At 31.7% G+C, this 13,387-nt stretch overlaps 1 protein-coding gene across 1 annotated transcript in view; it reads left to right on the top strand.

Annotated features, from left to right (window-relative positions):
- Window positions 1-32: 32 nt before the first annotated feature.
- Window positions 33-13,387, top strand: part of LOC129229360 (diphthine methyltransferase-like) — a 29,055-nt gene continuing 15,700 nt past the window's right edge. The window contains exons 1-4 of the mRNA XM_054863650.1: window positions 33-268; window positions 5,446-5,591; window positions 5,689-6,011; window positions 12,447-12,601. Of these exons, the coding sequence (XP_054719625.1) occupies window positions 5,454-5,591; window positions 5,689-6,011; window positions 12,447-12,601 (616 nt within the window). The 5' untranslated portion in view covers window positions 33-268; window positions 5,446-5,453. The remainder of the gene's footprint in view (window positions 269-5,445; window positions 5,592-5,688; window positions 6,012-12,446; window positions 12,602-13,387) is intronic.

Genomic DNA, 13,387 nt, shown 5'->3' with positions numbered 1-13,387 from the left:
GCAACCGAACTCTGGTCGTTCCATGTGACGTTTGTTTGTTTACTTTTCGGCTTTGCTTAGTTTGTTGTTTTGGACTTTTAATAAATTTAATTTAATCATTCTTTTTATTCCTTATGACTTTATCTTGTGAGCAAGCAAACAGCTACACTAGATTTTCATGTCCTTTTTAAAACATGAGACGCTTAAATTCCAGTTTCTAAACTTTTAATCCTTTACACGCTGACAAGACAGCGATTAGAAAAGAACAATTTCCTCAAGAATACCACAAGTATGTTAAAGCTTTAATTAGTTATCTTTTGTCCAGTGAGGAAAAAATTAATGATTCGGAAGAAAATGTATTCCAAAGTGAAAATAGAGCATCAGATGCTCAGAATATTCTAGAAGTAACGTTGGATAACGACGAGCGTAAATGCATTGAATGATGAAGCATGGGACAAGTTTTTCAAACTTCAAAATAATGCTTCTCCTAATCTTGTTAATGCAAAAAGATCAAATCGTTTTGTTGATCAGTAGTTTTTGTAAGAATAATGATGACTTTTATAAGTAGGGGGAGATTGGGCACGTTGGATCGCTTTTCTATTTTTCATTTTTTATTTCATCAAAATATTTAATGAGCTGTTCGATTTTCTACAATAAGAGTCACCAAGCATTTCTCATTATCTCCTATTTTTTCTAAAATGTAGAAATGATGAATTTTAATTATATTAATTTTTTAACCAAACCTTGTAAAGTGGAACTATGTGCCTCATGCGCAGGGTATGTCAGACCGCATTATGCAAACAACTTCTGTTACAATTTTAGTCATAAATATTATCCAGTAACTGTAAGTAAACTAACGTATTTTCTTTTGTGCGTTGAATGAAAAACATAAAGTTCAATATACCTAACATATAAAATTAATTGATAGACCCCTTTTAATCAAGCAAAAAGCATTCAATATTAGTACACAATTGTTTTTTAAAGATTAAAAGAAATATATTGAATATTCATGAGAAAATTAATGCAGATTAAGCTTAACAAAAGATGTGTTAAATGATATCTGAGAATATAACAGTGCTACTTTATGAGCAGACATTGTGTTCTGGAAAAATAAGTCTTATGTCACTTTTATGCACAGTTATATTAATAGCGTCTGTTCTTGAAAGCCAAAACTAGCACTTGGGATTGATTCCATTAAAAAAGGGGCAATAGGTTAAGGATGAGAACTTTCTACTCGCATTTGCTATCTTTCTCAATGCTACTTTATAGGAATTGCTGAGCACGTTATTTTGCATCCTTTTTCCTCTGGGTTTCCATCAGGGTTGTTTGGTTTAAACCAAGTGTTTTTTTTTTTTTTTTCAAAAAATTTTTTTTTTTGAAAACCTTCATCGTTTTCCTCCAAATGTTTTCATAAATTTTACACATTATTGCAAAGAGTAAAATCTAGTTGATGCAAAGTAACAAACAAAGCTTTATAGATAAATTACAGATTTAATAGATTTAGAAACTTATAGTTTTTAAGGTAAAGCAAGTTTGCTAAATAGGTTTTCTTTTGTTTTCTCCTTTTTTAAATCAATGCAGCTTTCCTGTTAGGCTCATAAATATACAAGACAGACCAACTAAGTTTTTCCAAAATTACATGGAGAAAAAATCCAAGTAGCTCTTTTTTTATTTATTCAGTTATCATTATTTTTCAGTCTTTTGCATTTCAAAATTGTCCGAAAAGCATATTTCAACCAAAACTTCATTTACTATCTAATTTGCTTGATTACTTAAGATTTTTTTTGAGATAAATTAGGTACCATTGAAGCGATGCATAGTGTATATAAATTTTAACATTAGAATATTTAAATGGCAAGAGAAAAAAAAAAAAAAAAAAAACTTAAGAAGTCCACAAAAACTTAGAATAGCCATAAAATTATGCTAATACCTGCACACTTTTTGCATCCCCGATAGATGATGCAGTCAGAGCAAGAAAAGAAAATATATAAAATTATTAAAACAGAAAATATTCATATAATTCAGTGCTTTTATTTAAAAAAAAAATATTCCAAATTTTCACCTTTCAAAGAATTTTTTTTTATCCCAATATAATAAAAGAAGTCTCATATATGAGTGGTAGAAGAATCAATTAACATTAATTTTTATGACAGTCTTCATTATTAAAATACGTTAAAAGAGTATTTTCATACTGAGGCTTTTAATGAATTTTTTTTTCTGTGATAAATAATTGTATTCCTAATTACATTAAACCAAGAGAATTAATGTCTAAATGGTTTTCTTGAAACCTACTTGTCCTGTTTCTATAATTGCTGCCACTGATACATTAGGTAAATAATTTACATGATTTGTAACTTTTTTTAGAAATCTTTATACAAAATATGTGTTGATCTTTGGATTTTTAAAGTTCTATAATGTACATAAGATTTGTGATTAATCTGTAGATACTGCAAAATACTTTCCTTTTTTAAGAATGCATGATTTTAATTTTTTATTTATCGTAGATAGCTATGATTATGAGGAAATTAAGGAACTGATGTGATATACTCCACCCTTGGCGACTTTTTCCTGTTGGCGCCAAGAAAGCGTCGCCAAGAAAACGATGTATGACGACATATGTCATACATCGTTCTTAGCGATGCTTTTTTAGCGCCAACAGGAAAAAATCAGATAAAAAAAAACATGATCAAAGCACTTCAGAACACAATATATATAAAAAACAACATGAAAGCACAACAAAAAACATCACGAATATATGCTTCAAAAATGTACAGGGCCGGGGTTTTTTGTAAACATATTAAAATACAATGAAATAAATTATTGTATTAATTACAAGTCGAAATTAATGCATTAATTTTTTTTTCATCATTTCTCCGGGATACGAGCCCTCGGTCTCATAGTACTTTCGTAATGAGACCTCGGCTCGCCGGCCCTGCCTCGGTCTCATTACGAAAGTACTATGAGACCTCTGACCGCCAGGACCTCGGTCCGTTATCCCTCCGACTGTTAATATACATTACAGTCGGAGTATGGTCACAGTTATGTATATTTTCATGGAGACACCCAAGGGTGGCTCCTTCCGTTCAGTGTACAATAATGACACAGTTTAAAGTGTGAAATATGCACCATTATTGTGCAGATTTACTAATAAAATTCAGCATTTTTAAGAGTACAACCGAAAGAACTTTCAATTGTTAACATAAAATTCAGTACCTAAAGGAGGCACGTTAATAGAATGTCTAAATAATTCATGGCATCGATAAGAATTAACTTTTAGAACAAAATAACCGTACTATTTCTGTAAAATTAATTTACATACAATAAAAATAAAGTTAAAAACTACAAGAACCCCTCAAGGATTTGTAAAAACAAAGAATTTTGGAAGTGAGAGGTTTTTTTTTGAATTCTAAAATAAAGAACTTACCTTTTTATATGGTATAAATATTCACACTCAGTCTAAAACAATACATCATATGACAATGGCATGTTACAGATACACACCACGTTGGAGTTAACTTTTAATTAACCTTCAAGTTTGAAGGAACTGGAATTTTCTAATGTTTTTACTTCAAAACACAACTACTGAATTTAAACTAACACAAAATAAGCATTCCTGTAAGGTATATTGCACGAAACAACACCACGTATCTCAGGGTTTAAGCTGGGTTCAAAAGTTCTTTTGCATAAAAGCTAAAATTGTGGGAAAAGTTTTAGCAAAATGCTAAAATGTTACGTATTTGCATAACTTTCTAAATCCATCAGTGTGTTTCATCTCCACTTGGAAATAATATTCTTATTTCATCTCTATGGCATCCTTAAAGAAATAAGTACAGCAGCTATTTTTTTAAGCATAAAATGAAAAAAAAAAAACCCCTACACATTTGGTTTTTACAACGTTGCACTCTTTCTCCTCATAAGGCAGTTATTGAGGGTTAGTTACTATCTATGCTATTGAGAAGGGCATAATGCCGGAAGACTAAGTATTGGTGACCTAATAGTAATTTTAAAATCTTAGCTTAAGATTAAAAAAAGATTAAGTTAACTATTGTCATGCTGCTTCCTCTCTTGGATTATACATTGTTTCTCTCTCTCTCTCTCTCTTTTTTAACTATTTATTTTTTGTTTGAGCAAAAAAGCGAAAATGCTTTACTTTGTTTGCGCAATTGAGACAGTGTTTTCGCATTTTGCGAAAAATGCGACCGTAGCAGAAACTCTGACGTATCTCTTCTGCGTGAAACCCAAACAACCCAAGTAAACAAGTTTGAACAGATCTGTAGGATTGCCTTCGGGTTGCTAAACACAGGTTAGTTTGGCCAGGGATGCCATGCATAAATCGCCTCATGCATCGCCTCATTTGCGAGAAAAATATTTTAATTTTGTGCAAAAAAATCGAATGTCGCCAAATGGGGGGGGGGGGGGGGTATATCACATCTGTACCGAAATTAATTTACAGGAATTTATTCTTGGTTATTTGTAATCATGTCTGAACTATGACAGAAATTATTTCTTTGATTATTTATACCAAGGCTCATTTGCGTTTTGTATTTTTTATAATAGTTAAAGATTTTCAAACAATCTTCTCCTATAGAAATCTCGATGTGTGAGGAAATGAAATTACAAGATTTTACTCTTAATTATTTAATTAATTACAAAGAAATTAGGTACAAATATGAATATTAAATATTCCTTAACAATTAATTGATAAAATCTTCATGATTTTCCTAAAATAAAAATATTTTCTTACAAATAGTGTTTAAACCAAATAAATCCGGTTTAAGCAAAAAAAAAAAAAAAACCCTGGTTTCTACTCTTATTTTGATAACATCAGAGCAGACTTCACGCTTGCACAAATCCGCGTAAGATTTCGCTACAGAAAACAGATAGTATTTGCTGGGGGGGAGGGGAGAAGCTATTATTTAGTGAAACACATCCTTATTTAACCGAACAATTTCAAAAGTACGAAAAGCTTAAATTGCATTTCTGATAACAAAAGAACAACATTATCTAGCATTTCCAACAAAAGCAAACAAAAGTAAACCTTTAACGATACACATAATTATTCTGCAAGATTCATGTCGTCTGCTACAAATCCATACAGTACTGTTAAAAAAACGCCTAAGACATACAAGAATAAAGGGGCGTAAAAATTGAATCATAACTATATTTATTTCAATTTGTTGAAAGACTCTATACATTTGGTAAATGTTCTCGATAAATGCTAAACGATAAATTGTTAATTTTAATTGTAATCCAAAAACACGGGTACAGAAGCAAAAGTGACATCTAGCGACAGGCCCTAGACTTGTCCTAATCAATTCACCCTGTTTTTTAGACTAGTGGTTCTCAATAGTTTTTGAATGTGTGAACAATGTAATTTTTTAACTAAAATTCAGTTACATTATGAATATTTTGTGTGCACAAAATATTTTTAGAAGTGATATTATTTTATAATTTTTTTTTTTTCAGTATTGATCATGGCTGAAACTGAATCAGTATCTAAGGCAAAGCAGTTGTCATCAATGACTATGGAGTTTTGTGCTGATAGTGTTGAATGGTGCCCTTTTTATCCTTTTTCTCAGTTTCTAGTATGTGGCACTTATCAGTTAAACAAAGTAAGTTTATTCCTTAATGTATTTTGATGAAATCCGCAAAAGAGAGAGTGGAAAAAAAATCTTGATAGAAGTTTTTTTCTTCTTTGTGTACATTTAGGAGTCTGTTGATGATGAACAAAGTCGACTAGGAAATATCAGTTTATTTAAATTTTCTACTTCTACCGGTTCTCCATCGGACAGTTTTGGGCTAGTAACTACAAATGTTGTGCCAACTAGTGGAATATTAGACATGAAATGGTGTCCAGATATGATCAGTGATAAACCTATTCTGGCAGCTGCATGTAGTGATGGCAAACTTTTACTTTATTCGATAAATGAAGAAAAAGATGAGATAAATTTATTTCCTGAAGATTCTATAAATCTTTCTATTGAGTTGAATAAAATTTTACTATCATTAGACTGGTCATGTGAAAACCAAAAGTGAGTATGTGTTTCAAATCTTTGCTAGAAAGAAAATGCTCCTAAAATAACTGGCATTTCCAGCTCAAATGTCACATGGGTGATTAGTTTTTAGTAATTTGGCATGATTAGTAGTGTCTCCCCTTCCTTCCTTAGACCTACCAAAAAAAAAAAAAAAAAAACTTTTAAATGTTTATATAAATATCAAAATTGTACAATTTTCAGAAACAACCCATTTTTATCCTACTTTCCCAATAAAAGTCAGAGAAAGAAGAAAAAAAGCATGAAAGAAGGCTTAATACATTTAAAAAATATCACAAAAAATAAAATAAAAAATAAATAAGCTAATTAAATGAATATTGAAGAATTAAAAATTAGAAAGTAGGGTATTGAGATGGGGGGGGGGATTTCTAACCCCCCCCCCCCCCGAATAATTTGTGAGTGAATAGTCTGATTCGGACAAATGTTTTTTGTTCAAAAGATCTCGTTTAGGACACCTCATTCCCATATTTCATTTTTTGATTTGAACAATTTTTCGCTCAATTTTGAACTGTTCAAAAAAACTTAACATTAGTGCCTATGGGGATATTAAAGGCAATCCCGAACTTAGAGGTGAATTTGCTTCAAACAAATTTTGTAGGGAAATATTTTTAAAGAAGAAGAATGACAAATAGAGAAAAGGATTTGAATGATTTTCTGTTTAATTTTGAACAGTTCAAATCCTTTAACAATAGTACATACGGCGAAATTAAATGTCAATGTAGATCCCGAACTTAAAGGCGGATTAACTTCAAACAAATTTTTTTGGAAACTGCTCTTGATGACAAACTTCCGAATCTGACTCCTACATTTTTATGACAGTCGACTCTGAATCTGACTCCTGTAACCGAAAATTAGTTGGACTCCAACCCTGACTCCGTAGCTTTGGCAAAAATTTCGACACGGAGGGGAAATGACCTACTCCAACTTGAAACTTAATGTTTTCACCTGTGAAATAATTATTGTTAATATGATTTGTTGTTATTTTCACTCTAAAGTTTTAATTTATGTATTCAGTTTTTGACGGTGAAATTCCGAGTCCTATATTTTTAACACAAAGATAAGCGCAGACTATTTTTTTCTTTTTTTAATAATGAAAATTGACATTTTACTGTTAATTTTTAAAGTATTTATTCTTCTTTTCAAATTATTCTTTGGCAACAGGGGAAAAACAAACAATTTTTTTCATGTGTTTAATGAGCTTATTATTTTTAATTCCTTTTAGAAAAAAATCCCTTTAGATTTTTTTTAAACGGAAAATAATATATTATTAGTTGGTTTGTTTAATAGGTACTACTACTTTATTTGTTCGTTTATTTATTTTTAACACACTCTTCAGGTGGGTGAGGCATGAAGTTTTGTTTGAAATAATTTACCTTAGCTAATTTTGAGAAAATTGGTCCGATACTAGAAAATCGGTATTGGTATACAGGAAAGTAGGCTTGTTTAGTTCTGGACGGAACTTCTTGTTATTTTTTTACTGTAATGAGAGTGTAAATTGAAAGACAAGTATAAATTACGTATGCATTTTATGTAAAATTTTCCCTAGACACATATGCAATGACCCCTTCCATGCAATATTGGGCACTATTTTCATTGAGATTTGATATATTAAACAAAATAAAAAATATTGAGGGGAAATTTCAGAGCTATTTTTTTTCTTTTTTAAATATAAATTCCTTAATTCCCTATGGGTGCAACCCCCCAGATAGATGTCACTCTGAGCAGATCCCTACCCCCTCTGTAGTGACGCAATGGTCTATAATATCTAGCTTCTATGATCTTTTCTTCGCTCTATAAAATATAAGAGAATGTAAAAAATGATATGTATAACAATATTGATAATAAATGTAAAAGTAGGGGGTAAATTTCAATGAAAAATATTATTAAAAGTAAGGAGTTTTTTTTTTCTTTTTTTTTCAGTAATGGATTAAGTATTCTATCAATTATGAAATTTAATTAAAAGCTATAATGGAAAGTTGAAAGGTAGACTTTTGAGATTGGGTAAAAAGTACATTTGTTGGACTATGTTAGCAATTTTTTAGAAATTATCTAATTTAGGCAATTATATATATATATATATATATATATATATATATATATATATATATATATATATATATATATATATATATTATATAATCAAAAGGTCTTCAATTAAACACTGCTCAGCCCCATGGGTCTTTTTTTTAATGCTTTCTTGTTTAATTTCTGTACAGCTGACTAAAAAAAGAAAGTTAGACAATTTGAGTTTAACAGGGAAAGTTCTTTTAAACTAACAGCTTTGCTTCAGGAGAAATTAAAAAAAATATTAACTTATGATGCAAGCATAAAAAGGATTTTTGTTTTGTTCACTTGAAGACAGTTCCTGAACACTTTGTAATATTTAGCAGTAATTTCTGCAACTGAAATTCAAAGATTTTGGTCTAAGAAACCAATAATGGGAGAAGAGAAAAAAAAAAGTCACAGGGAACATTTGGAAAAAATCCAGACTCTGACTACGTTCTTATTCTCTCCCCCACCCCCCATAAGATTGAAACGACATTATAATGCTATGAGTGAAAAGAATTCTCTATTTCATAGGTATAACACTCATGTTTAAAATTTTCAGATTAAATTTTAAGAAGTTCTAAATGAAATCTTTAATTTGATGGGTTAAAGTAAAATCACAGATGAAAAAAAAAATAATTTGAATTTTGTCATCTTGAATTCAAATTACGTTTTTCGCAACCACGAGTGTGTGTGTATATGTAGGGGTATGTGCGTTTGTGTGTAGGGGTATGTGTGTTTGTGTGTAGGGGGTGTGTGTATGTGTGTAGGCATGTGTGTTTGTGTCTGTGTGCAGGCATGAGTGTGTGGGTAGTTGTGTGTAGGTGTGTGTGGGGGGGGGGTGTATGTGTGTGTAGGCATATGTGTTTGTAACGAATAAATACCTTTGTGCTGAAAATTCAAAAAATCAGTAATCCAACGTCAGAAAGCACAAATATTTGCAAAATATTGCAGACACGTGTTTCGGTGTTACAAGGAACACCTTTTTCAATGCAAAGAAATGTGAGCTTCTGGATGAAAAGTCATCCGAGAAAAGCAACACCGTGGAACAGGAGATAGTATAAATATCAAAAACTAGAAATTAAACAAAAACAAAAAAGATAAAATGACACCTGGAGGCAAAATTTATTATATAATTCCATCAGGAAAAAAACCGTTAAGTAATAAATTTTCCAAGAAAACCCATAAACAATGCAAAAAGTCCAAAAATGAAACCACTCTGAATAAATTAGCAATAAATTTGCCAGCGGGAAAAACTATGTGTGAAAGCAATGTATCAAATGGAGAAATGCATTTAAGAACAAAGTGAAGGATAAACATATTGGAACTAGTTAATCACAAAACGAAATAAGAAAGCAAAAAATGAAAAAAATAAAAGTAAGAAATGTACGACGTTTACATAAAAAATAATATAAAAACTAAACCAATTTTAACAAAGGAGTCCACACAGAAGAAAAATAGGGAATTGCAGTAAGATCATTGACTAAATTAGAACGGTTCCTCAGGATGTGGAAAGATTCCCAGAAATCAAGATCCAACGAATTGGGGCATTTTTGGATAATTTGATAAGAGTTAAAGTCAAAAGAATGATTTGATTCCCAACAGTGCTGGGCAATACTGGATTTATTCAGCTGTTGTTTCCTCACATAGTTTTGATGTTCTTTTAACCGAAATTTCAAAGAACGGCGGGTCTGTCCGATGTATCCGAGTCCGCAATTGCAAACAATTTTATAGATCCCACAGCAATTAAGAGGATGAATAGGATCTTTAAGAGAAGAGAAAGAAAGTTTATTAATAGGAGAAAATACCACTTGGAATTGGAATCGCTTCAGAATCTTAGCAACCTGAAAACTAATACCAGGGAAGAAAGGCAGAACAACTAAATTCTTAGTGTTAAAAGTTCTATTAAGAGCAATATTTTGAGATTTTTTGCAAAGTTTTTTATAAATGGAATCAACAAAGGTGGGCGGATAGTCTCTATCAACAGCCACAGCTCTTAAATAGTTGAGTTCCGCATTAAGAAGCTCAGGTGAGGAACAAATTTTCATTGCACGATAAACAAATGTGTTGAAAGCTGAATATTTTTGATTAGGAGGGTGAGACGATAATCTATGTGGGGGTAATGAAACAGCAAAAGGTTTGGGATAAACTGTAGTTTCAAAACCGGACTCAGTTCGAGAAACGAGTGCTGGGCAATACTGGATTTATTCAGCTGTTGTTTCCTCACATAGTTTTGATGTTCTTTTAACCGAAATTTCAAAGAACGGCGGGTCTGTCCGATGTATCCGAGTCCGCAATTGCAAACAATTTTATAGATCCCACAGCAATTAAGAGAATGAATAGGATCTTTAAGAGAAGAGAAAGAAAGTTTATTAATAGGAGAAAATACCACTTGGAATTGGAATCGCTTCAGAATCTTAGCAACCTGAAAACTAATACCAGGGAAGAAAGGCAGAACAACTAAATTCTTAGTGTTAAAAGTTCTATTAAGAGCAATATTTTGAGATTTTTTGCAAAGTTTTTTATAAATGGAATCAACTAAGGTGGGCGGATAGTCAAATAATACAGAATAATTGCCTTCCATTTCTGGATGTTCTCGTTTCTTGAACTGAGTCCGGTTTTGAAACTACAGTTTATCGCAAACCTTTTGCTGTTTCATTACCCCCACATAGATTATCGTCTCACCCTCCTAATCAAAAATATTCAGCTTTCAACACATTTGTTTATCGTGCAATGAAAATTTGTTCCTCACCTGAGCTTCTTAATGCGGAACTCAACTATTTAAGAGCTGTGGCTGTTGATAGAGACTATCCGCCCACCTTAGTTGATTCCATTTATAAAAAACTTTGCAAAAAATCTCAAAATATTGCTCTTAATAGAACTTTTAACACTAAGAATTTAGTTGTTCTGCCTTTCTTCCCTGGTATTAGTTTTCAGGTTGCTAAGATTCTGAAGCGATTCCAATTCCAAGTGGTATTTTCTCCTATTAATAAACTTTCTTTCTCTTCTCTTAAAGATCCTATTCATCCTCTTAATTGCTGTGGGATCTATAAAATTGTTTGCAATTGCGGACTCGGATACATCGGACAGACCCGCCGTTCTTTGAAATTTCGGTTAAAAGAACATCAAAACTATGTGAGGAAACAACAGCTGAATAAATCCAGTATTGCCCAGCACTGTTGGGAATCAAATCATTCTTTTGACTTTAACTCTTATCAAATTATCCAAAAATGCCCCAATTCGTTGGATCTTGATTTCTGGGAATCTTTCCACATCCTGAGGAACCGTTCTAATTTAGTCAATGATCTTACTGCAATTCCCTATTTTTCTTCTGTGTGGACTCCTTTGTTAAAATTGGTTTAGTTTTTATATTATTTTTTATGTAAACGTCGTACATTTCTTATATTTATTTTTTTCATTTTTTGCTTTCTTATTTCGTTTTGTGATTAACTAATTCCAATATGTTTATCCTTCACTTTGTTCTTAAATGCATTTCTCCATTTGATACATTGCTTTCACACATAGTTTTTCCCGCTGGCAAATTTATTGCTAATTTATTCAGAGTGGTTTCATTTTTGGACTTTTTGCATTGTTTATGGGTTTTCTTGGAAAATTTATTACTTGACGGTTTTTTTCCTGATGGAATTATATAATAAATTTTGCCTCCAGGTGTCATTTTATCTTTTTTGTTTTTGTTTAATTTCTAGTTTTTGATATTTATACTATCTCCTGTTCCACGGTGTTGCTTTTCTCGGATGACTTTTCATCCAGAAGCTCACATTTCTTTGCATTGAAAAAGGTGTTCCTTGTAACACCGAAACACGTGTCTGCAATATTTTGCAAATATTTGTGCTTTCTGACGTTGGATTACTGATTTTTTGAATATGTGTTTGTGTCTGTGCGCAGGCAGTGTGTGGGTAGTTGTGTGTATGTAAGTGTGTAGGAGTCTGTGTGTATGTGTATGTGTGTAGGTGTATGTATGTGTGTAGGTGTATGTATGTGTGTAGGTGTATGTATGTGTGTAGGTGTATATATGTGTGTGTAGGTGTATATATGTATATGTGTGTAGATGCGTGTATGTGTGCTTGTAAGTGTAGGATATTGACGAAACCTGGAGACGGTTTTCGCTAGAGGTGCAGCATCGTGAGGAGCCGGTTGACGGTGATGCTGCAGAGGGTGCTGGTGGAAAATAAAATCGTATGAATGCCAAAAACAGCCAAGTGAGAACAGTAAGCAATCGTGATTGCTCATAAAAAAAAAGTCAAAATTGCACAAATAGCTATAAGAATTACGGACAGGTGTCTGAATGATCTGATATTTATATTCTTTGCATTGATATGTTCTTATTTCTTTTTCTATCTTTTACAGATTGCATAAAATAATTACATCAGACAATTTAGGAAATTTAAATTATTTTTCTATGAGAGAAGCAAATTTATGCATGTTGAAATCTTGGAAAGCTCATGAGTTTGAATCATGGATAGCTGCGTTTGATTATGATCAATCTGACATTGTGTATTCAGGTAAGTTATGAGTGTACATGAAATACATCGCCAGCTCAGTCATTTCCAGCCGAGGACTGCAGTTTCGTGCTTATTAGCACTCATCAGCCCGGCATAGGAAAGTGACTGAGCTGGAGATGGAAAACCTCTTAAGGAAGCCAAGAGTACGAAACAAAATGATAGCTATTATAGAATTAGCATAGACCAGACGAGTGACTGAAGCAATGGTTCGGTTCAACTCGAAGATTGAAGGCAAGGCATGAAATGACTGAGCTGGCGGTGTATTTCATGTATTTCTGTTTTAGTCCTGGCTATTGGGTGGTAATTTACTGAATATAAGTTATGAGTGTATTCTACACATATTCCTTTAAATAGCTATCAAAAAAGTAATGCCCTCACATTTTGTTTTTTTAACTTTTCACCTAAATATGTAGTCACAAAATAATTTTGATTGTTTTCAAATTTAATAATTAAAATTATTTAGTGTTCTACAAATTTATCCTTGAGATTGATTTAAAAAAAAAAAAGGATAATGAACAAAAGTGATAGAAAATCATGGCTAATTTGCTATTTACAGACTATATATTTCAATTCACAATACAAATGTGTACAATACATGAGTGGGGCTTAATCAAATCTTTTAGAGAAGATAACGAAAGTTTATTAATATTTGCCATAACATCCTGGAATTGGAATCACTTAAGAATCTTAGCAGCCTGAAAACTAATAGAAAGAAACAACGATAAAACATCCAATTTCTTAGTGTTAAAAGTATTTTTTTGAATAATTTCGATTTTAAGCCCTTTT

This window comes from Uloborus diversus, chromosome 9 (genome assembly GCF_026930045.1).
Source record: "Uloborus diversus isolate 005 chromosome 9, Udiv.v.3.1, whole genome shotgun sequence".
Classification (NCBI taxonomy): Eukaryota; Metazoa; Arthropoda; class Arachnida; order Araneae; family Uloboridae; genus Uloborus; species Uloborus diversus.
This window is presented reverse-complemented; position numbering and strand designations above follow the sequence as displayed.